This window comes from Nilaparvata lugens, chromosome 10 (assembly GCF_014356525.2).
Source record: "Nilaparvata lugens isolate BPH chromosome 10, ASM1435652v1, whole genome shotgun sequence".
In the NCBI taxonomy this organism is placed as follows: domain Eukaryota; kingdom Metazoa; phylum Arthropoda; class Insecta; order Hemiptera; family Delphacidae; genus Nilaparvata; species Nilaparvata lugens.
The window spans coordinates 9309648-9333044 of record NC_052513.1 but is presented as its reverse complement, the minus strand read 5'-3'; the positions used below and the strand labels follow the sequence as shown (position 1 = coordinate 9333044).

Genomic DNA, 23397 nt, shown 5'->3' with positions numbered 1-23397 from the left:
TTCTATTATAGTAACTCTATGGTGTGGTTTTCAAGTAATACTTCGGAAAACTTCGGAATCCAGGGGTAGTCCTGATCACATGAGCAGGAAAATATTGAGCTCTCTCCCACCTGTTATATCTGAGATTGACTCTGAAGTTTTGTTGAAGGATTGGCTGATCGAGAAATCCAACTCAGTGTAATGGAACTTTTTGAATTGAGAAATTTCTAAAATGATGTGATTCTTGTCATCGAATTGAATTATTTTTTGTCATTCAGATATCTTAATATTTTTTACAATGTAATCTACCAATGTGACTAAGTATTTGACTTGTGTCAATATTGCATTATTGTACTATGAATGACATCAATAAAATTAAAATTGAAAATATATTCGTATTTCCCTATCAATCAGTTCCGTTTGCTGTCTGTGTATTCTTCATAGTAGTTGATTAGGTTCCACTCTCAAATAAAATTTTAATAAAACCTCACAACATGAATTCAACTCTTTTTATTTGGATGCCTCGGAAACCTGCTTCGATAAGAACTAGGGCGGATCCTCTTTAAAATGTTAATCGATCTCCTTAGTTGGCAAAAGTAGATAGCAAGACGCTAAATTTATTATGGGTTTCAAAAATCAAACAAGAATTAAACTTGCCCGGATTGCTATTGGCTTTGAAAAAAGTGAAAACAAACTACCCAATTGGTGAGCTTTGCCAAATGAGGTAATATATTTTAGAATAATGATATTTTAATCACTATATTTATAGACAGACGAAATTTGTGTTCGTTAATTACTATGTGGCATCAGGCTATACTTACTGATATTACATTTGCAATATTATTATGACTTGAAAAAGTGTTTCATACTATCCCGGTTGGAATAATATATTTCCACTGTGTCGTCCTCAAAACTATCATGATTTTAAGTCATTAGTCATATTTGATAATAAATTAAGGATTAATGAAGGCTAGAGAAGCTTTGTGATTGAAAAATGATTATAGGTACCTTCAGCATTAGGCCACCGGTATATTGAATGAAATTTGAACATAATTTGATCTTAATACAGTACTGTCAAATAGTCCACAGTACAAGAGCATATTACTATGTTAAACACGAATATTTCTATCCTTAACTTTTATTTTATTCTGATTACAGTCTTTCATGCATTTTACAACAATTACACATTTTTATAATTTTAATAAAGGCCACGTGGAGATTTTGAATTAAATATTTTTTAGCACCGAGCAAATAAATATCCGGGCACCGAGCTTTGCTCGTTATTGATAAACAAAACACAATTTTATTCTTTAAAATGATTGCGGAAGGACTAATATGCACAGCCCAAAACTGTTTCTTCACCAAATTTTGATTGATACACTATAAATAGTCCAAAAAGTAGGTTATGTTACATATATAGGTACACTTGAATTCAAGTCCAATTTCCAGTCCAAACATTTGAAAACAGAAAATTTCCATTTTAGATTGCTTACAAACCAAATTGAATAACAAAATAACACTCACTAATCACTTAAAACTGTGAAATAATGTTGAACTTTGAATATTATGATATACCATGTCATGTCAACAAATCAGATTATTTTGATAAGAGTCTATTAAAACTTCTAGATTTCTCGCGAGATACGGTAAGCTGATTGATTACACAGCTGATCTCCCACACAGGCACACGCATCTTCTGTTATCGACAGACGACGAAAGTATCATCTGTTTTTCCAAGGATGAATAATTATTATCCTTTTCATGTCCTTCAGCGAGTTTTCCCAAGGATGAGACCAAGTGCAATCGAATTCTTATATCATAAACCTACTATGTTCCAAATTTCGTGAAAATCGTTAGAGCCGTTTTCGAGATTCGTTGGACATAAATAACCAAATATAACAATATATACAGATATACAGATATACAGAAATTGCTCGCTTAATATAATAGGATTCCATTACAACAAAGCTTTGAACTTAAATTACATATAACTTTATTGAAGCTCAGTGGTAAACGGTGAATTTGTTAATCACAGGCCTGGATAGGTACTTCTTTAGAGAATTATTTTTCAACCTAAAGATGCATTGGTGTTACAAAATGAGTGAATGTGGTCATCTTTGTAATAGGAATTTCTTTCGTCATAGGACATAGGAATATCTCTTATGAACAATTTTCTTTAGCAGGAATAGAAACTACTTTGAATGGAATTGGTGTGAGGCGGATCACATTCATGTTTGAGAGATTGGAAACATGTAGTCTACAGAATTCATGTCATGTTATTTTTGAATAAACATTCATTGAACTCGCATTGACTCTCTATGTTCTCTTTAAGTAGGTATTTACTCGTATACTCGTATTTACTCCCACTTACTTTCACGTTGGCGATTAGAACTCTAATCAGTGTTGACATTTCGATAAACAATTACAAAATACCGATTCAAACACGGTTCTCTTGAAATTTATGGCTGTTTACGAATAATTGCGAAATGATTTCTTTCCGGTGGAATTCGTGAACAGTAGATGAAATAACTTTGATGGGCGTATCTTGCAACGGGAAAAAAAGAAGATGCATTACAAGAGACCGTTGCTCTTTCAAGATCCCTTGAAGGTCGTCAGGTTGAGGAAAACAGTCTCCCGGAGTTTTCTTTTGTTGTTATGGGAACTCAAAAAGAAGAAAAGAAATTGAGAGTAGTTTTTAAAACAGGCGACAGTTGGCAGATACTGGTCAATCTAGATTCTCCCGCTTCCCGTGGAAACCGTTTTCACTTTTATTCTTTATTTTCTTTTGTTTTCACTCTTTTCTTTCGTGCTTGAACTCGCACACAGACTCGTTAACTCGTTCAACCACTTGTTGGCGCTATTCTGCTCCATAACTCAACAATTTTTTCATTAACTACCTCGTAAATATGTCCGTACTTGAAGTTTTTGGGAAATGTATTTTCTTAACGCCACTTCTAGACTTATGCAGTTATTTTCTCACTTCAAACTATGCAATTTATGTTGATGTTAATTTTGTGGAGTCGAGATTTTTCACTAAATTTTCATTCTTTTCGAGTGTATTTCTTTAATACCTTATGAGTTTTAAAACTAAAATCGGCGATTCGGCGTGATTCAATTTATTCTGAATATAAGGAATGAAGAATACATAAGGATAATGAAGGAAGAATATAATGAAATTCCTAGTGAATTTTGAAAAAAAAGTTGCCTACTGATGATTGGGGGGGTGGAAACAGATTGCGTCCTTGAAACTCTTGTGATGATGGGAGGGGGCTCAATATCAATTCCTATGGTGTCTCAAAATAGATCAGGGTTTTCAATTATGAGCTGAGGGGTGTAGGAGCTGGATTCTCATAATCTATCTCGAGTATTATTCTCTCTCACAGAACTATTCTCATGATGTAATAAAAGGACAAATTTTGAGATTATAATTATTATGAATCAGAGATAATTGATCATTAAAAAAACAGCATTAATTATAAATTGCAAATTGCACGATCTGGAAGGTTAAGACAGGACATAAATCAAGACTTTGACATCAGAGCAAGACTCTGGCATAGCCACAAAGATTTCAATAGACATAGACATTGTAATAGACATAGAATCGAATCCATTACTTGAAAACCATTCAGACACGATAAAAGTCGGACATTTTCCACATTCGCTATTTATTTTCGATTTTAAAATTGTCATGTGTTCCATGATTATTTGATAATTTTTACAAAAGATTATCAATTTTTATAATTATCAAAGTGAGCTACTAACTATGATAACTTATTCTATTGTTATGTTTGATCATTACAATTTCTAGAAGTGGGAAGTTATTTGTGAATCCAAATTTTATTCTCTCCATTTTGTCTTCACAGATGGCCCAGGTTTCCGGCCATGGTCGATTGATGGATCCTCCAGCGAGGAATAGCATGTGGCGGTTCGGATTCCCCAATCCCGTCAACTACAACGACAACGAACTCTTCTGTGGAGGTTATGCAGGTCAGTCACTGAGTTCACTCACATCTTCCTTCCACAAATCGAATTTTCCATGTAGATCTCACACTCAACACTGAAAATGCTTGAAAAATGAAGTTGAATAATACAAAAAGTATTATAAAATCACAAATTTGCATTATTAAACCTACTGCGATTCCAATGCTGTATAATATGTGTACAATCAAGGTATACTTTTTTCGATTAGTCGTTGAAGAAGAAGTATTCTATGTTCTAAAAAGCTTTTGAAATAATAATAATTGGCCTAATTGATATTATCATCGCCAATAATTCAATTCCTACTATACAATGTCTACAACAATATATAATTATTATGGCTTAATGGCTTTATTTTTTCCAATGTGTTGTTGGATTGTTGTAAGGACTATCTAAGATATTCCTTGAGAAAAAATGTTCGTCAGTCTCTATTTTGTTTTGAACACTGCTGTTTTTTTTGGCACCTCCCAAGAGGGGTAAAGCACTCCACCAAATACTTTGAAATTCGACTACTGTGTAGTTAAAAACTTGTTGAAATTATTTTATTCATTGAATAACAGCTCTAAATTGAAATAGGAATTGAAGAATCTTAATAACAACTAAAAGAATAGTAGGAAGTCAATTCAAATCAAGTAGTGAAGAATTTTTTCCAAATCACTTCGAAATTCTATCATAGTATTCATTAGCTTTTTGCAATCAATAATAAATTATCCACTATATCCATAATTTTGAAATTGCTTTGAAGCAATTGCTTTGGTTTATTGTTACAATTGATATCATAATGGTTTCAAATAAAATCAATATTTTAAATTCATATAGGAGGAATAATTGCATACTACCCTTGTTTCAAAACGTTTCTATAAATAAACATCAATATTAACAAATATTTTGGAAAATACTTTAATTGGCTTGAAAGCCGGAACTATGATAGTTGTGTTTTTATAAAAGTGTTTATATGAAATTATATCTATTTTGAAAAAAAGGGTAGGCCTTCTATGTAATATTATTTCATTTTATTATATTATTAGAAGATCAATTTTATTGCACAAAGAATCATTACACCATAATCACTGAAGAAAATAATACAAAATATAAACGAGTAAAGTAACTTATATATTATAACCATAGAACACATAAGAACATAAGATGTTTTGACGTTTAGAATTTTAACATGAGTATAATTTGTGGATTCAAGTGAAATTTTTTTGTGATTGTGAAGGAAGACTTTTGTTTGGATTTGTATTTTTAAATTAAATAATCAGATAAATTCAATATTATTGTAGTACATACATTTTTGGGACTCAAAATAGTGTGTGAATCAAGTTATGATTTACATAACCTCTAGATTGTGTATTTCAAATTAAGGTTTAAAGCAGTTTTGGGCGAATGCCTGTTGTTTTTGCCTTTATTGTATCTATTGTCTATGAATAAATGAAATGAAATGAAATGAAACACAGCATATAGTAGTAGGCCTATCATAGTAGATGGGGGAGACATTATAGTAGTTTTCTCCGATTATAACGTTTATAAAATTATTTTGTATATTATGAAGTTGACCAGCCATTTCTTTTTTCTGTGTCCTATACCAATGTAGCAATTTCTATTTTGACTCCATCATTCAATTTATTCATCATTATATTGATTAGTTTATAGCAATCAATACTTGTCTATAATGTGTCTGGTGTGTTGTTGATGTGAGGATGGCTTATGTTCAGTGCAGTACCAGCAGAACAGGGGGAGGTGTGGCGTGTGTGGAGACAGGTATGACTTTGACGACCCGCGACCACACGAGGCGGGCGGCCAGTACGCCAAGGGCATCATCACCCGTCACTACACCATGGGACAGGTATACGTCACATTCACTTCAAACTGGTACCATTCACCTATGTTCAGTGACATTGAATAGAAAGTATAAGTATGGAAACAATTGAACAGTTTTTATTCCATCAACTTTTTATCATCCTGCAAGGAAAATTATTAATTTTTACATAAATTCGTTTTCCATGCTTGTAAGAATGAATCGATGAATCAATCATTTTATGATTCCATCTCTCCATTGAGGATAATATATCTTAGAAATTGTAGTTTAATTTGAAAAAGCCCATTTTTGAAGACAACCTAATTTTCAATAAATTATACTATGCTCTGCCATTTACCATAAAAAATATATAACCTCTATGATATCAAATTTTGAAAAGAATAATCAATTTACATGGAAATTTTATTATTATAATAATTGATTTACACTGTATATGTTATTGATACGAGGGTTAATGCAGTATTTTTTTCTAATTCTTAGTTTTGTATTGTTAGTATTGTTAGTTGATGTGAGAAGGAATCATAAATGCTATCACATCATATTACAATGTGAGAGAAATAATAATGCATAAAAAAATATAATGCATTCCTTAAAAATGTATTTTATAAAATGCATTTTTTGGAAATGTATTATTTATTGAGCACGTATCCCCTATCACCTTCACTAATTACACTACCAATAATGCACCATTACACTAACTTACTAACCTTTTTATTTATTTATTTTTTTGAGCTATCCAATAATCCTCAATACGTAATAATAATATTAAATATGATTCTGAATGCAGCAAAATTAGTGTTTCCTTACTCTCTATCAAACTTATAATATGCAACTCTGGTTTGCGCACAGGCATTTTTTGCCCATGCAGACCAATTTCTAAAGATTTATTTGTCTTAGTGTATTCATGAGGTTGTTTTTATTCTTTGTTGTTTTATATTGATAATGAGTACATAAGATTATTACTTTGTATGTAAAGTGCATTTTTTAAAATAAATATCTTTTGTCTGTCTGTCTTCTATAAAGGATACAGGTGTTGGAGTTAATCGTATTTTTTAAAGAACTATAGAAATGGTTCTAAGAATATGTGTTAAAAATTCAAAGTTGATTGATAAAAGCATTCGAAATCTAAACACGAGTCGAACATTCGAACATACTCACGAATGCAGAACGACTCGAGACTTAGATAAAAAATTGTAACACGTTTAATTATTTTTTTAATAATTCGTTTAATTATTCGTAGGCCTAATAAATTATATTGTTGATGATACAATATGTATTCTTAGAACAATTTTTGTAATAGGGTGTGGTGGAATATGGTGCAGGAAAAGACAGAATTCTAAAAATTATTCGTGTTTGCTCTCTAACAATAAATTATGTATATTCTTCAATTGAAAAATTCATAAGACTATAAGAACGATTTTATTTCCATGATTAATATCAAACAGTATAAAATATAAATTATTGTTATTAAACTAGGATGAAATAAAATTAGAATGCCTATAATAAACAATGTGTATTAGTATTAATTCATAATACACAAAGACTGTTTGATAAGGCAAAGAGAATTAATTTGTTCTTATATTAGAACGATTTTTTGAAAGTAAAGTAAAGAACCATTCATTTAAACTTTGCTTGCCTTCAAAAATTACCTTTTTTCAGTTTTATTCATACATTGATGTTTGTTCCCATTTGATCCATTGAAAAAATGTTTGTATTTTATCAAAAGACTAATAAATCTTACTTTTTTGCAAGACCATTGATGTGGAAGTGGAGTTGACGGCCAACCATTGGGGACGGTTCGAGATGTTCCTATGTCCGAACAATAATCCAAGATACGAGGCCACACAAAGCTGTCTTGATAGGTCAGTATCCTAAATTCTGCAATATCTGATGGGAATTATTATTTCCATTCACTTACTAGTAGTCAAAATGTGAGAAACTATAAAATCTCAAAAATCTCCATTTACTCAATAATGTAGCCTATTTGTATTTTTTATTATCAATTGATTCATATTCTACTTAATTTTATGAATTACCTATTAGGCTACTTTTCAAATATGGATACATATTTTGTCAAAGTTTGAGTAGTAATTTTTTGTTGTACTGAACACATTCAATCAACAAATAAAGTTTACAGTGTTGTTAAATTGAATGATACTGCACAATTCTGTGATTGATAATTTATGAATCTAAATTAATAAAATGAGAAAGGATGTAATTTGACTGTTCTAAGCTGATTGACTAGGATAAAGAATCGTTAATATTACAGAGATGAATGTAATTCGTATGAATTGTAACATTATGTTAGATTCTATTTGGAAATATCAATACAGTAATTCAAATGATAAGAATATAATCAATATTTGAAAGATTTTTAATATTATATTGCATTTTCAATTCAGCAACTGTATTTTTGGGAGATGCATTTGCAAGCTTTTGAATCGGACTTAAGTACAGAATAGAAAGCTTTTATTTCATCTCCAAATATTTGATCATGGATAAAGGGCTGTCATATTTTATTAGGCTACAAGTACTAAGATAAGAATGATAAAATCATCAAGTGAAGTTCACTTGTCAACTTCAGAGTTCACTCTCTCCCTTTTTAGTGTTTCGGATATGAAATTCAAGATTATTTTGAAAATCCTTGAAATCCAAAAAAAATATTAGAATCATAAATTGGGCGAATACTTGCAAATTAATTCAGTACAACATTGTTTTTCAGATTTCCTTTATTCGTGAAAGGCTCAAGAGATGTGAGGTTTCTAATACCCGGTAACACTAAGAAAAAGGAGATATTCAGATACAAAGTGAGGCTACCGCCATACCTTACATGTAATCAGTGTGTTCTCCAGTGGACTTACTATACAGGTAAATCATGATTTTCCATCAAAATGAAACTTGAAAATGAAAATACATTGAATTACTATGTATAAAAATATTAATGTATGAAAATACATTTGAACTGGACTGGAAATACATTCTTAGAACTGGGATAAATGTAAATTAACATCAATATCATCTTATATGAAGCATCAATAAGATTATTTGAGTGGATCTATTTTACTAAATGTATTTCTATTGAGCATATAAAAGACATTGACTTATTTCATATATGCTACACATGCATAAATCAAAATAATGATTGTGGGAGAACAACAGAATTAATCAAAACTACTACATCTCTCCCGAGTCTAGATAGTTGTTAATGAGGTTTAATAGTTGATAGTCTGAATGAGGTTATGGTCCCGTACCAATCCTTAAAATTTCACAAAAATTTACTGTCCAAATATATTTACTGTACATTGAACATTTAGAATCTGGTTCATTATAAATATAAAAAATAAATATGAAAAACTTGAAAAAATTAAGCCACAAAAATCATAAACTATAATTTACTATTCTTAATCTCTGAAACGTTTTGCAGTTATATTTTCAATAGCTCATGCATAATATAAAGATTGAGTATTATTCCTGAAAAGAAGACCTCAAATCAAATAATTTTAGAGTTACTATTTATTTTTATCCATGTTTGTAAATTGGATTTTATTGGCAGAGAGTTGTTCTACTTCGCCATGATACCCAGTTGTATTGGGTAGGATTTTTATCACGAGAAAATTTCACTTTCACCTCCTAATCTGGATATTCTTTTTGAAAAAGTTTAATATATGTTATGTGAAGATAAATTCTGAGTAGGAATAGCATACAGGTGAAGGTAAAGGTAGCAGTTTTGCTTCATATATGTTTATAATTCTATATTGACTCTAATAAAGTACGCTACAGCCTCAATTTTATTCCAATTGAGAAGTTTTACTATAATGAATCAATATTATTTTCGCAGTACCCTACGCTATTTTGTGACAACATAACATTCTGCACAGCACAGTACCAGTACTGTACTTTTCAAAGATTTGGATGTATGTTTGAAAAAATGGGAATTTACCAGAAAAGAATAATCACTCTGTTGTAGTTCTGACACTGTGTTACTTGTAAATATTTGAATATAACACCAGCCCCTGGTGTCAGGCTGATGAAGCTCCTCTTCAGAAGTGAAATGCATTCTCAATACTCCAAGAAAAGTAAGTGTTTTTCAAATATTTACAAGTAACACAGTGTCAGAACTACAACAGAGTTATTACATAGTGTTTCGTCATGGAAAGCAACATCAAAGAATAATCTTTTCTACAATAACACAAAAAATCATATTTCCCATTTGAATATACAGTGGATATTCACTCATTATCCAGGTAGTACTCATGTTGATTGAACATTTGATTTTTGTATGTTATTATAGATTATGATATTCTTGTGCTCATTATTATTGTATTTTCATTCACTAGTTATTTTAGTAAGCTCTGAATTAGCTATTTGTCTATTCTATTCATCTCCTATTTCACAAATCATGCAATTATTGGGAGAGGAAAAAAAAGCTCAACTTTAAACAGATCCTCTCCTATATGATATGGTCTGAAAACAATATTCATATTAAAAATTCGACTGAGTCACTGTCGATGTTGTAGATCCGTTTAATAATGAAATAAAAACACACGCATATATCGTCAAATTGAGACAGCTTGAAAATGTGACCTGTATGGTGACGAAACCATGGTTCTGTACCAAATAAAACTGTTGAATTTGACGATATATATGTGTGTTTTTATTTCAATATATATATTTTTAATGAAAATAATAATCTTTATTATTATTTATATGATAATAAACATTCATTTACAACGGTACGGTAATATTCGTTATATTACTGTATCGTGATTTTTTTCTAATGAAAGATTCAGAGTTTTGCTCAGGAAAGTGTTTTTTTTTTATTGTGTACTGTTTGATAATCGTTGCCTAATCATTTCGTGGTTGAGTAGTAGAGAGGACTTAAGGCTGATCGGTACACTTTTTTGTTATTCAAATTGGATAATCTTTTTCAATATAATTGTTAAGATCATTATAAGAGTGAGAAAAAGTGGCAACTGAAATTTTATTTTTAAGTGGTCTAATAAGCGAGTTATGGTTGTTGAAAGTGCTAGCTCCGTTTTCTTTCCAGATCATGAACGGTTTCGAATTTTCCATTAGAGTTTTTTTTATACAATCAGTATATCATTGTCTTTGTTCTAATAGGTATGCGTTCTTTTGCGATTAATGCCAAAATAAACAAGTTATTGAATTTACAAAAAATGTTACTTTTTTATTTATGAACGATATGGGGAATAGAATGTTTTAGTTTGGGAAGATACATTTTTTGAATTTTTAAGAGAAGTTCTGTTAATATAGTCGAAACCGTTTATGATCTGGAAAGAAAACGGAATCTGGAAAGTTAGAACTTCAACAACCGCCTAGACCACTTGAAAATTTCAGTAGCCACTTCTTCTTATTATTATAATGCTCTTTACAATATATATAGAAAAAGATTAACCAATTTAAATATAAAAAAGTGTACCGAACATCCTTAAAAGACCCAACTCCGCCTAATAGAGATTTTTTCATTTCATTTCATAATAATTTTTAATTTTCCATTAATTTCTCAATGACTTATTCAGGTAACATGTGGGGTCGATGTCCAAACGGCACAGAAGCCGTGGGCTGCGGGGACCCAGAGACATTCAGAAATTGTGCCGACATCTCCATCACCACAAGCACCGTGGGTTTGCCACCACAAATCGCTAGTCAAATCGATGAGAATCCATTTTTACTATTCTTTAGAGATATACTGTCACCTCAGCGAGTTCTACCATTAATTATAAGGTGAACACTACTGTCATTCAACCTTGAGGACGCTATTTGTATAATAATTTAGTATTCTACCATTAATTAAGATGAGGTAAACACTAGGTACTGTCATTCACCCTTGAAAACGTTGGTGATGATAATTTTGTGTGTGGGTTGTTATGGGTTCATATTATCAGAAGCTTTCTGCGTTCTCAATGAATGCAATTTGATGTTTCTGTTAGCGAAGATTGAATCTTTAAAAATATTGTAACCTTCAGATTAATTAATATGATAGAATTGATCGTTTTTCTTCCATACGTCGGTCTATTCTTTCTAGTCTTGTTCATTGAACAAGACTAGAAATATTGGTGTAATCTTTCTTTAGTGTAATATTAGGTTTATTGTTATTTTTCTAAAATGGGAGAGAAAAATTGTCAATTTTTAAAATGGTTGATAATTACTTATATTGACAGTAGAGCTATCTTCCAATATTTTAATGCCCATTAACATTCCCCTGTTATGAGGATGAGATTTTATAATTTATACAATTATTAAGTTATTCAAATCTCATGAAAATGATTCGTTACGCTAGAAAAATGATATTAAGCAATTTTTATTCTATATAAAATTAAAGAAGAAGCTCAATTTTCATTGGGTCGATTCTAATGATGTCTCTCTAAACGGCAAACATTTGCCATTCACTTTGCCATTGTACCATTCAAATATTATGAGTTACTGGCGAGTAGAAAATGAAAAGAATGAATTAAAAATACTGTGCTTTTCTAGAGAAAAAGTAGCAGGTAAGCCTATGTTTGAATTGAGCTCTGGTGCCTCTGGTCACATCAAGTGAGGTGTATGCAAATAACCTGAAGAAAAGTCGCTGATATATTCAATTCAAGTTGAATACTAAATGAGCTTCTAAATTTATCTAATGGACTGTGTTAAATTCACTAACACTTCACTGAACAATATGAGTCAACGGTATCATGATTATGGAAAATAATATGTAAAAATCTTACTCAATAAAATCGATTCGCCATGATTCTAAAATCCTTACACAATCATACAGAGAATTCGATTCCTTACTTAGGATAGTAATAAACTATCGAAGAAAACAAATTAATATAGTTATTATTTTGGCTCAACAGAAGAAAAGTACTCATCTATTTCACTATCCATGACGAACTGCAAGTTAATAATTCGTTTTGAACTATTTTTGATGATATTAATTAGTTCAAAAATAGTTCAGAAGAAAAGTGTTTAAAAATTATTTATTGTTATAGTTTTTTTTAACATTATAAATTTTAACATTTGGAATTTTTAATTTTTTTCAACAGGGCAACTTTATGCTTGGCCACACCAGCTTACAGCAGCATACCAGGAATAGACGAGTGGTGCCAAATAAATTGCCTCCGTTATCCACCCAATTGTCCTCCTGAGGTTTGCTTTTGTCCGTAAGTAAATAGTTATTTGTGCAACTAGTGCGCAAAGTGACAGTTTGCTGCACCGAAAGAAACGTTTACGCCCGAGCCGTAGGCGAGGGCGGAATGGTTTCTTGAGTGCAGCAGAGGAACTTTGCGCACGTATTTCACATTAAGTTTTTCCTACAGTTACCATTGAATATGAAAAGTGGGTAATTATGGGTAAAATTGCCTGAAATGCATCAAATGTTTTTCTGTGTAATTTTATTATTGATAAAAACCTCAATCCTAAAATCCTGAAGTCCTCGTTGTCGTTGGTTATAATATATAATGAATAATAATTAGCGCGTTGTGCTTCGTTGCACCTCTGCTCACTATAGCAGCCACAGCAGTCACTGTTACCAACTTCATTTTGATTTTGCTGCACTGTTGCTCCATATAACCTACTAAGTATTTTGCGTTGCCATGTTGAAAATCTGGAGTGCAGAAAAATTTTTCCCGCACTAGAGCGGAAAAGTGATTCTTTGCGTTCTGTAATCAGTGCAGCAATGGCCACTTTTCAACGTAACTGTAGGAAAAAAATATTACCCACCTGTAATCCATAATGAATTATCCATCGACCAAATTCTCTATAATGAATATTCCTGTTATATTCTGTCAAATAACCCTATAAAAAATATTCTTTTTGAAAGTATCCATGTCTTGATTCGTCGTAACCATTTTATTACTTAAGAAATTGCAATATAATACAATATAACGAAGTTAGAATTGAAAATCATCAAGTAGTACCTATTTTTTATCAATAATTCACAACTATTTCCAAATGAAAAATTATCGATAAAACAAGAAAGGCACTTGATGGTTTTTATTCCATTTCAATAATAATTATGGTATAAGTAGTGAATATCAATTATTAAACTTTATTAATTTTTATTATCAATCTATCCAAATTCAAAATTGTTTGTTTTATTCTAATTTATATTTTTAGTTTGTGATTTGGTGTAGATATTGAAATGGACATAACCTATGTATAATATTTGGAAAATTTGAAACTAAATTGGGAAATTGAAGAAGTTTTGGGCACAATAGCCTGTTTTTCTTTTCCGAGCATTGTATTTTCTGTGCTAACCTAATAAATGAATAAACTATGTATACCAGAGCTAGAATAATTGTAGTAGAGCCTGCTTTTAGTAGGTAAGCAATTATCACTACAGTAGGAGTAATAATTAGTCAATCAGTGAATTATTTTACTCAATTTAGTATGAATTTAGGAGGATACCATATTTAGAACATTAAGTGCCGGGTGCACAACAGCCGGTTAAATTTTAACGTCTTTTCGAAAACGCCTTCTCTGATTGGTTCTCGTGAAATTAATCACGGTTAAAATTTAACCGGCAGTTGTGCAACCGGGTCGTAATCTGACAAACGATTTTATCTTTAATGTTGGAAATGATTCTTCATCTTTATTCACGATTAGAAAAAATAGGGATTCTAAGTCCAATTCTTCATGTGTCGATTAAGGAATTTCTTAGAATTTATTAGCATAACTGTGTAACTGATTCACATTGAGGAAATTAATAATTCTTTGAAAAACTGACAAAAAATAAATGATGAGTTGAATTGATAGGATTTTTTGAACTGGTGATACCGGTAAAATCTCATCCATTCCTGTCACACAAGAGCAAAACGTAGTAGTAACAATGGAATGTTATATTCATTGATATATTTTGATCATTATATTGATAGGATACTATAATATTGATATGTGAATTATAGTAGTATGATTGGGCAACATTTTATTATACGCAGGTTCATTCTTATACCATGGTACGGTATACATTTAAAGCCATAAATAGGCGAATGGCTCTGATGACGAACTTGGAATGAAGATAATAACAGTATTCGCTTTCATACCTGAAGTATTTGACATTCAAATAGTGGCAACATGGGATCTAGAGTTGTACATATCATACATTTGACAGATAAGACCCTATGACGTCTCTCTGTTGCTAAAACCTCTTCTTCTACTTCAAATTCTCGAGATTAGTTGATTGAATAATGAAAGACTATTTTGAGAGAATTGTTCAATAGTTGGATTTCATAGTGAGATTCATAATAAGATCATATTGAAGACCTGGAATTCTCCATGGAAACTGAAAATTGTCATCAATTATGAATCTATAAATCAAGAATAAAAAAATTGAAACCATTCAATCAAGCTATAAGTTGTGATTGAGACTGAATGGTTTTTATTAAGACATTGAACATTCTACAAAAATAGACTATATTTAAAGAATTAACTTTCTTGGTAAAGCAATTAATAGTCGAAACATATTGCGGGAAATAAAATAAAGTTGAAAACAGGGTTCTTTAATTTTCTATTTTGTATTTTTTATTTAAATACTTTGTGAAATAAGTAAACTCTTCATTTGTAGAGCTTTAATCAAATAAAATTGAACATGACTTTCTACTAGTAACGGATCAACAACATTTGATATTTATGAATGAATCAATGACAACGAAAACATATGGTTTATCATATCATCTACCCGGCTAGATTTTCGTGTTATCTTAGGGGCAAGATGACGGAGCGACACAGTGGACTCTTGTCCATCAGGGCGACGAATGTGAGCATACTCTGGGTTTGCCTCAATCAATTCAACTTCTTCTACTGATGAATCTTGCTTTGAATTTCGGTTCATTTTCTTCAGCCAAACTGGTCCTGGGCTCATTAGCCAAGATGGTAGTGACTGTCCATTTGTTGAGGATCTCATGTGTAGGAACATTCGTTCATGAGGGGTGCAATTTGTTGTAGTACACAAAAGAGATCGAATAGAGTGAAGTGCATCAGGCAACACTTCCTCCCATCGATTTGAATCAAGTCCTCGTGATCTTAGAGCTAGTGTTATTGCTTTCCATATAATTCCATTATATCGCTCTACTTGACCATTCCCTCTCGGATTGTAAGGCGTTGATCTATTAGTTGCTATCCCTTTTGAGCCAAGAAAGCTCTTCAACTCAGTTGACATGAAGGATGTTCCTCTGTCTGTGTGAATATAGCTTGGAAGGCCAAACATTGATATTAATGAGACCAGACAATTTATGACTGTTCATTTGATATTTATGAATGAATCAATGACAACGAAAACATATGGTTTATCATATCACTTTGATTTTTAATTTTCAAGGAAAACCTATATGGACAACCATTAAGCACCTGCATCTGAGATTTTTAATTTTTTATCTTACTCAACTGGTGGAAATTCAATAAAATTTTGGAACAACAATCCGAAATTTGTTCTACTTAACTAGTGGAACTTGAATACAATTTGGGAATTCAAGAAAATCAAATATAAATGAATAATGTCAATAAAATTAATCACAAAAATGACAAATATAGAGAATCAAATAATTCACCTATCGATTTACTAGGTTTCTTAGCTTTTCTAGGTTTCTAGGTTGTTTAGCTTAATACCTAAAGTGGAACCTTAACATTAAAAATTCTTAGTTCGATAAGCAGGTTGATTTTGTGTAGCAGCTTTCATGATAGGCCTACATGTTTGATTTGAATGGAGATAATAATTTAAATTCATTAGGGATTACAAATAAGAAAATATTGAAATTATTGTTAATATTACAGAAATTATTATTGATATGTTACAGAAACGAGTGTGATGCGATTGGTGAGCTGGAAGGAAAAGCAGGTGCTGACATCTGGTGTCAAGATCAGTGCATCATCTACCCTCCCAAATGTCCCGCCAACAAATGCCGCTGTTACTAAAATATTACTGCAACTGTTGAGGTTGAATCAATCATGCGATACTCGCCAAATGTGAAATTTACTTTACACAAAGTGAGTGGCTCAAAGTCACTATCCATCATAAACCTCATGTTACACAAACACCTATGGGAAACTCTGTACCTAGCAAACGGTAAATTCAAGAACATAATTTATAACCGCTCCCAATGTAACAGTTGTGAGAGATACCAAATTATTTAATATTTAAGAGATTCCATATTCGATTTTGTTTTATTTTTAATACATTTATCAGTTCCGAATTTTTAAAGCTACAAAAGTATGAATAAATATAAATATAGATAAAAGTCGTTTGATCCATTTTATGACCAATGTTCTGTAAATGACGGAAATCCATGAATCAAGTCTTCCTTCTCCTTTCCTACGTTTGATGTGAAGTTTTGGAAGTAGCCATGTTCATGAGGGTGGAAAACACAACAAACAAAATAAACAGTAGACGATAGATCAATCAATTGAATAGATTGAATAACTGTTCAAGAACTAGGATGAGGATCATGGTACTCTCAACTAGATCACTCACTGAAATTTGCTATAAACTGGGCGGGAACCTCTCCAACCGACTGCTTATGAATTAAAATCAGAGCAGGGCCACTTTACTCACAATTTAATTATTTTAAAAGAAGGCCATCATCAACTTTGTTTTATTTCTCGTGCTACTGGAGGTCAGAGATAATGTATATGGTTATTATTTCGAGAATGCAACTCATATTCTGCATAATTCTTATTTCTATTGGAATTTGCAGAGAAAGTTTTGTGTTTGAGTTAGATCACATTACCCAAGTGGGATAAATTGATAACTCATTTGAGGTTTAATTAATTAATATAAGTTGATTATTTCTTCCACTAAACACAAGCGACAAACATCACTTCTCGAACAATAATCGAATCTTTGAATATTACTATGACCTAAATGACCGATCTATATTCAAAGCTGATCGATTACATGACGAAATAGTCATTTTCATTCCAAGGTTGTACAAATTGAATTCATTTGAATTGAATTTAACTCAGTTTAAACCTTGATAGTGCATAGAGCCTCGAAGTGGCTCCACTCAGTTCATTCAAGTAGTTCAAAATCAATTCTATTAAGTCAATAAAAATATTATTGAAAGTTATTCTTGAGAGTTTGTATGAAACGAGAGATGTTGGAATGAAAAGAAAACATCCAGTTAACAATCTTTAATTAAAATTCAGTTCTTATGGCATGTAAAGTCTTCCAAGTATTCGCTGTATCTTGCTTTTCAAATAATCAATAATGTACAACAACATGTAGTAGAATATTTCGGCTACAGTCATTATACTTACGCCTAGAAATACATCCAAGTAGACAACGGTAGAATCTATCATCTCATTGTTATTGTACGTGAAGGTTCGAACTTTTGGATGAAAAAGATCGTTCCCAAATTCAACTCGAACTACGTGATCCAAAGTATCAGACTTACCTCGAAAATATGATTCATAAGATATAACCTTGTAGTCGGTGTAGTTACAAGATGGCAAACAGTCACAAGAATCTTCAAATTTCCTGTCACCTGTTTCATAATGAGTGTCTTTGGCAACATTCAAGGCACAAGAGCTGTATTCATCAGAGCATATGTATGTTGATTCGTTGTGCGGCATGAAAAACAGAACACATCCACATTCTCTCAATGCTCTTTTGGAGGAGCACTCCATTAAACAGTTTTGTCTTGTATAATATTGATAAAAGTCCAATGTTTTCTCAGTTGTGTTGTAACATTGCTTGTCAAATGGAACTTTGTACAGAAAATCATTGTCATCGACAGGATATTTCACGATCAGTTCAGGTTCAATGAGAATGCGTGTGTTTGTTGATGGCTGGAAACGATGCCATCTCATGAATGGACTTGGAACTTCCCAAGGATTGTGAATTGTGAACCTAGTTGTATTGTCTCTGCCGAAAAATCTGGTATCTTCTGTCTCACCATTACCAAACAAAACGAAACCTGCGTGTGAATGCTCCAGCAAATATGGTAACTTTCTTAGAAGAAACTTGGTTGTTCTATTACGTGAAACTTGTCCTGTAAATGATGGGAATCCATGAATCTCAGAATCCAATTGCAACGTTATGTTCAATCCATACATTTTTTTCGTTTGTGGATTCAAATCATGCAGGAAAAAATTGCGTACCGCATTCATTTTGTAAACTTTGGAAGATGGAATAATGTTTAGGGACAAGCAGTATCCCCTGGATATGAAGAATTGAGAATAGAAGGTAAATGTTGAGTTTGATGAATAGCCATCCATGAAGATTATATGGAAAAAGGATTCAAGACTCAAATCAGAAATGACAAATTTCTTTCCATTACTATCAGTATCATTCTCAGTTGAAGTTATATTATGGAACACCTTATCAAATACTTTCCTAGGCATACCTAATGTATCTGCAATCTTGTATACCTCATCACCATGTTTATTAAAAAGATATTTAACTTTTTTGACTGATGGACGTAGTGGACCACACATGGTGAGAGCAGGAAGAGCCAGGGTGGAGATGTTTTGGGGAGTGTTTGCCACTTGGATCGTCATGGGAGATTCTTTCCATTTATTCATCTTCATTCTATAAATTCCAAATAATGAGATTATAAAACCGATTACGACTATGCACCAAAATCCACGTTGAATCCAATGATTGTTGGGGTTACCAATGTATTTCACGCCATGCAAAGAAGTATTCTCCACAAAGTTCTTGAAATGGGGATTGACATTTTTCCTTCTACTCATCTGCCTTTGATGTGAAGTTTTGGAAGTAGCCATGTTCATTAGTTAGAAAAACACAACAGACAATATGCACACTAGATTATAGATAACTTGATTGAATATTTTGTTCAAGAACTAGGATAGGGATCCTGGTATTCTCAACTGGATCACTCACTGAAACTTGCTTTGAAGTGGGCGTGAACCTTCAACAGACTGCTTATAAATGAACATCAGGGCAGGGTCACTTCACTGGCAATTTAATTATTTTAAAAGAAGGCCATCATCAACTTTGTTCTTTTTTCGTGTTACTGGAGGTCAGAGATAATGTATAAATATGGTTATTATTTCGACCATGCAACTCATATTCTGCATGATTCTTATTTCTTTTGGGATTTGCAGGGAAAGGTTCGTGTCTGAGTTAGATCACATTATCCAAATGAGACAAATTAATAACCCATTCTGAGGTCAAATTAATTATTATAAGTTGATTATTTGTTCCACTAAAAACAAAGAAAGTATTGCAAGCGGGAGAGAGGAGTTGGAAGATGAGGAAGAGGAGGAGGAGAAGGACAAAGAGGATGATGAGGATGAGGAGTAGGAGGATGAGGAGAAGGACTAGCAGGATTATGTGAAGGATGCAAAGGTTGGGGAAGAGGAGAAGGTGGTCGTTGTGAAGGAGGAAGAGTTTGTAAAGGAAGAGGTTGCGAAGGAGGAGGATGAGGAGGTTGATGTTGATGGGTGTGGAAGGACGAGGTGGTTGTGGCAGAGTAGGTGGAGAATGTAGTGGTGATGAGGAGGAAGAAGTGGCAATGGATAAGGAGGTGGAGAAGGATAATGAGGAAGAGGAGGAGGAGGAGGAGGAGGAAGAGGAAGTACTACTCGTAATATTTATTTCTGTTCTACAAGATTAATATGCAAATTTGGTATCCATAATGTTCTAGCAGAATTAGTTTTCAAATAATTGAATGAAAAAGACTAAGAAGTTGTCAAAAACCACTGATTTATTGATAATTAGAAAGACAATATCAACTTCTCAACTACACAAAATTTTCAAATAATGGTCCAGTCCCAATATATTTCTATTATTTTTAAAAATGTATGAATTTAGGGCTACTTTTTTGTATTTATAAAATAGAATTATAGTACTTTTTAAAATTAATAAAATAATAGAACAAGAATACAAATTGTAACGTAAGTACAAGTCTCGGTGATCACAACATCGTCAGTAAACATTTATTGGAAGTTAATTTTTATAACCTGACGATGGTGTGATCACCGAAACTAGTAGTTACGTTACAATTTGTATTCTTGTTTTATTATTTTATTAATTTTAAAGGGTACTATAATTCTATTTTATAAATATTTCTATTAATTTTCCAGCAGGCTCTAACTCCATCAATAAGTCAGTTGGCCTAATTTGTTGTGAATTTATAAGCTGAAATCACATGTCAGCATGACAAGAAGGAGAAAGAGAAGCAGATGAAGAAGAAGAAGTCGATCACGTTACTCACTATTCCGCTCAAATATGAGCCATCAAAATATCTTGTACTTCAAACAAGCTGGATTCTGTAGCTTGAATTTTTTTCTACTGAGGGTGATGCCGATACGAGCTCTTAGCTTGTGCGAGGTAATGAAGCAGATGATAATATTAGAGATGAATACCTACAGTTTTAGGTGGGTTCCGAACCACTGGAAAGCGATTCTACAACTTATGAATCATATTCATAGGAGTTGGCTCAAGAAGTCACCCTTCCAACTGGAGTAGCAAGCACTCGATATTAACTTATCTAAGCGATAGCTTACCACTGAGTCAAACCGCTTCCATTATTGTTACTAAGTTTATGGTCAATGTTCAGCTTTCAGTTTGCAACTCGCTCACGATCGACCTTCATGTGTAACACAAACATTGTAAAGAATGAAAGTGAATTCTATGGTTTCATCTCGATTTCCATTCAGCACGATCACATTGTAATGTTTTTATCAGATGATCGAAACCGAAATCAAACCCGTGACCCACTCGTTCAGTTTGCACTTCGAGTTGAGACAACCTCGCACGCTACATAACACAGTATTTTCCTGGACTGCGATCTATGTTATTGTGATAAAGTTTATGATATTATGAACAATTGATTATTGTAACAATTATTGTAGAATGTCCAGGAGGAAAATGTGAATTTGGTCTTTGAGATGCATGAATTCAGTATTCGAGAGAGCTATATTCAAATAAAGAACGTTATTCAAATAATATATAGGCCTATTATAATCTATATAATAAGAGAGAGTAGGGTTGTGTTTGTTCGCATCAAAACATGTCAACTTGTGAATTGCATACCGGAAAACGGGAATGATTTGGATCTCCAAATTTTGCACATAGATTATAAAAATATCAATCTCGGGCACCTCGAAGCCCATATTTCAATTTTCCTTCTAGATTTTTCAGGATTAATGTACAAATTACATTCATGGGACATGAATACGTAGCATATGTTAATATAGATCTATTGATGCATCTGGAGAGGCTACCTCTTCGAAAATGCCAAACAGATGGTTAAAATTGTTAACTGAATTGATAGGCATTAGAATGCAGGTTGGCATTAAGTTGAGGAAGGTTTCTAAACAAGAATTGAGTTTTGTCACTTTATCAAGTTAGTACAAAGTTGAAGAACTTATCTATACTATAATAAAGGGAAGAACTGGCTTATACACGTACGGGATAGGAAAATTATGTTTGACGCATAATCACGTCCAAACTACTGAATTGGAATTAACTTGAAATTTTGCATATAGATTCCTAATTAACCTAGGATGGTTCATTCTAGGCCCAATTCAAACTCTTCAAGATTCCACTCGGTCAAGTTTTCAAATCAAATCAAATCAAATCAAAATTTATTTCCATAAAAACACTTTACAAAACAAAAATTAACTAATAATTTACGGAAAAATAGCACCCGCAAGGAAAAATCTAAGCGCGGAGTGCGAGTTGTGCTTATTTTTTACAATGATGAAAAATACAATACAGTAAATTTTTTGAGTATATTAATTATAAAAACAGAACCAGAAGTAACAATGGCATATCACAATGATAATCTTCTTGTAGCATAAACCTGAGTCACAATGATATAACTTCTACATTAAAAACAACATATATATATAACAATAGTGAAGCAGTAGACATTACATAACAATAATCGACCTTGTAGGGGGAATTTATTGTAAAAATGTAGGGATATACTCTCCCTTTATTATTTTCCCTCATTTATTTTATTTTTATTTCTGATGGTGATCTGCAGAAACCCTAAAACTCTATTTGTTTTTGTATACTGTATTTATTTGCTATCATGAAATAATATTTCCTGTTTTCATTAAATTTTCTAGATTGAAGCAAATGTAAATCAATATGATAACAGCAAATACACTGAAGTTTACACGGAATTTATTCTCGTATTTATTTTTTTTTTCCCGGATTGAAATTCAGCTCAATTTATAAAAATCAGTTATTCATTTATTTAAATTTTTTTTATTCTTCAAGATGGCAGCTCACTTTTTAGTTTGAAGCAAATATTGTTAGATAGGGTTACTGTTTTAAGGATTACAATATAGTATTTGCTTTCAACCAATCATCAAATTCTCTAGTGTGATATTTTTTGCAGCTCATCTCTACTATTCTCATTGGAACTAAACGCATAATTTTATTCATTCTGTATTTGAATTGTTTCCTGCATACATCTAAGTCTACCCTTTGCTGGTTTATCGTTATGCCTCGTAGGTTGTATGGTGTATCTCGTATTCTAGTCTGAAATTACTTTTGTATGCATATTGGATAATATTTTTACTATATAATTCCCTCACAGTAAGTACTCCCAATTCCCGAAAAAGCTCACTACTTGGATAGAGTCTAGGTTTACCCAAAGCTGCCCTTATTATGTGCTTCTGCATTACAAAAATTTTGTTTATAT

The 23397-nt window shown here is 32.0% G+C and overlaps 1 protein-coding gene across 4 annotated transcripts in view; it reads left to right on the top strand.

Annotated features, from left to right (window-relative positions):
* The window catches only part of LOC111056472, a 79622-nt gene extending 62612 nt beyond the window's left edge, over positions 1–17010 (top strand). For 2 of the 4 annotated variants that reach the window (XM_039436236.1, XM_039436235.1), the window contains exons 3-9: positions 3843–3966; positions 5678–5803; positions 7529–7638; positions 8499–8644; positions 11317–11521; positions 12823–12939; positions 16570–17010. In XM_039436236.1, the coding sequence (XP_039292170.1) occupies positions 3961–3966; positions 5678–5803; positions 7529–7638; positions 8499–8644; positions 11317–11521; positions 12823–12939; positions 16570–16687 (828 nt within the window). In that variant the 5' untranslated portion in view covers positions 3843–3960 and the 3' untranslated portion in view covers positions 16688–17010. Of the gene's footprint in view, positions 1–3842; positions 3967–5672; positions 5804–7528; positions 7639–8498; positions 8645–11316; positions 11522–12822; positions 12940–16569 lie in introns of all 4 variants that reach the window. The other 2 variants (XM_039436233.1, XM_039436234.1) reach the window with 2 other exon arrangements.
* The last annotated feature ends 6387 nt before the right edge of the window (positions 17011–23397 follow it).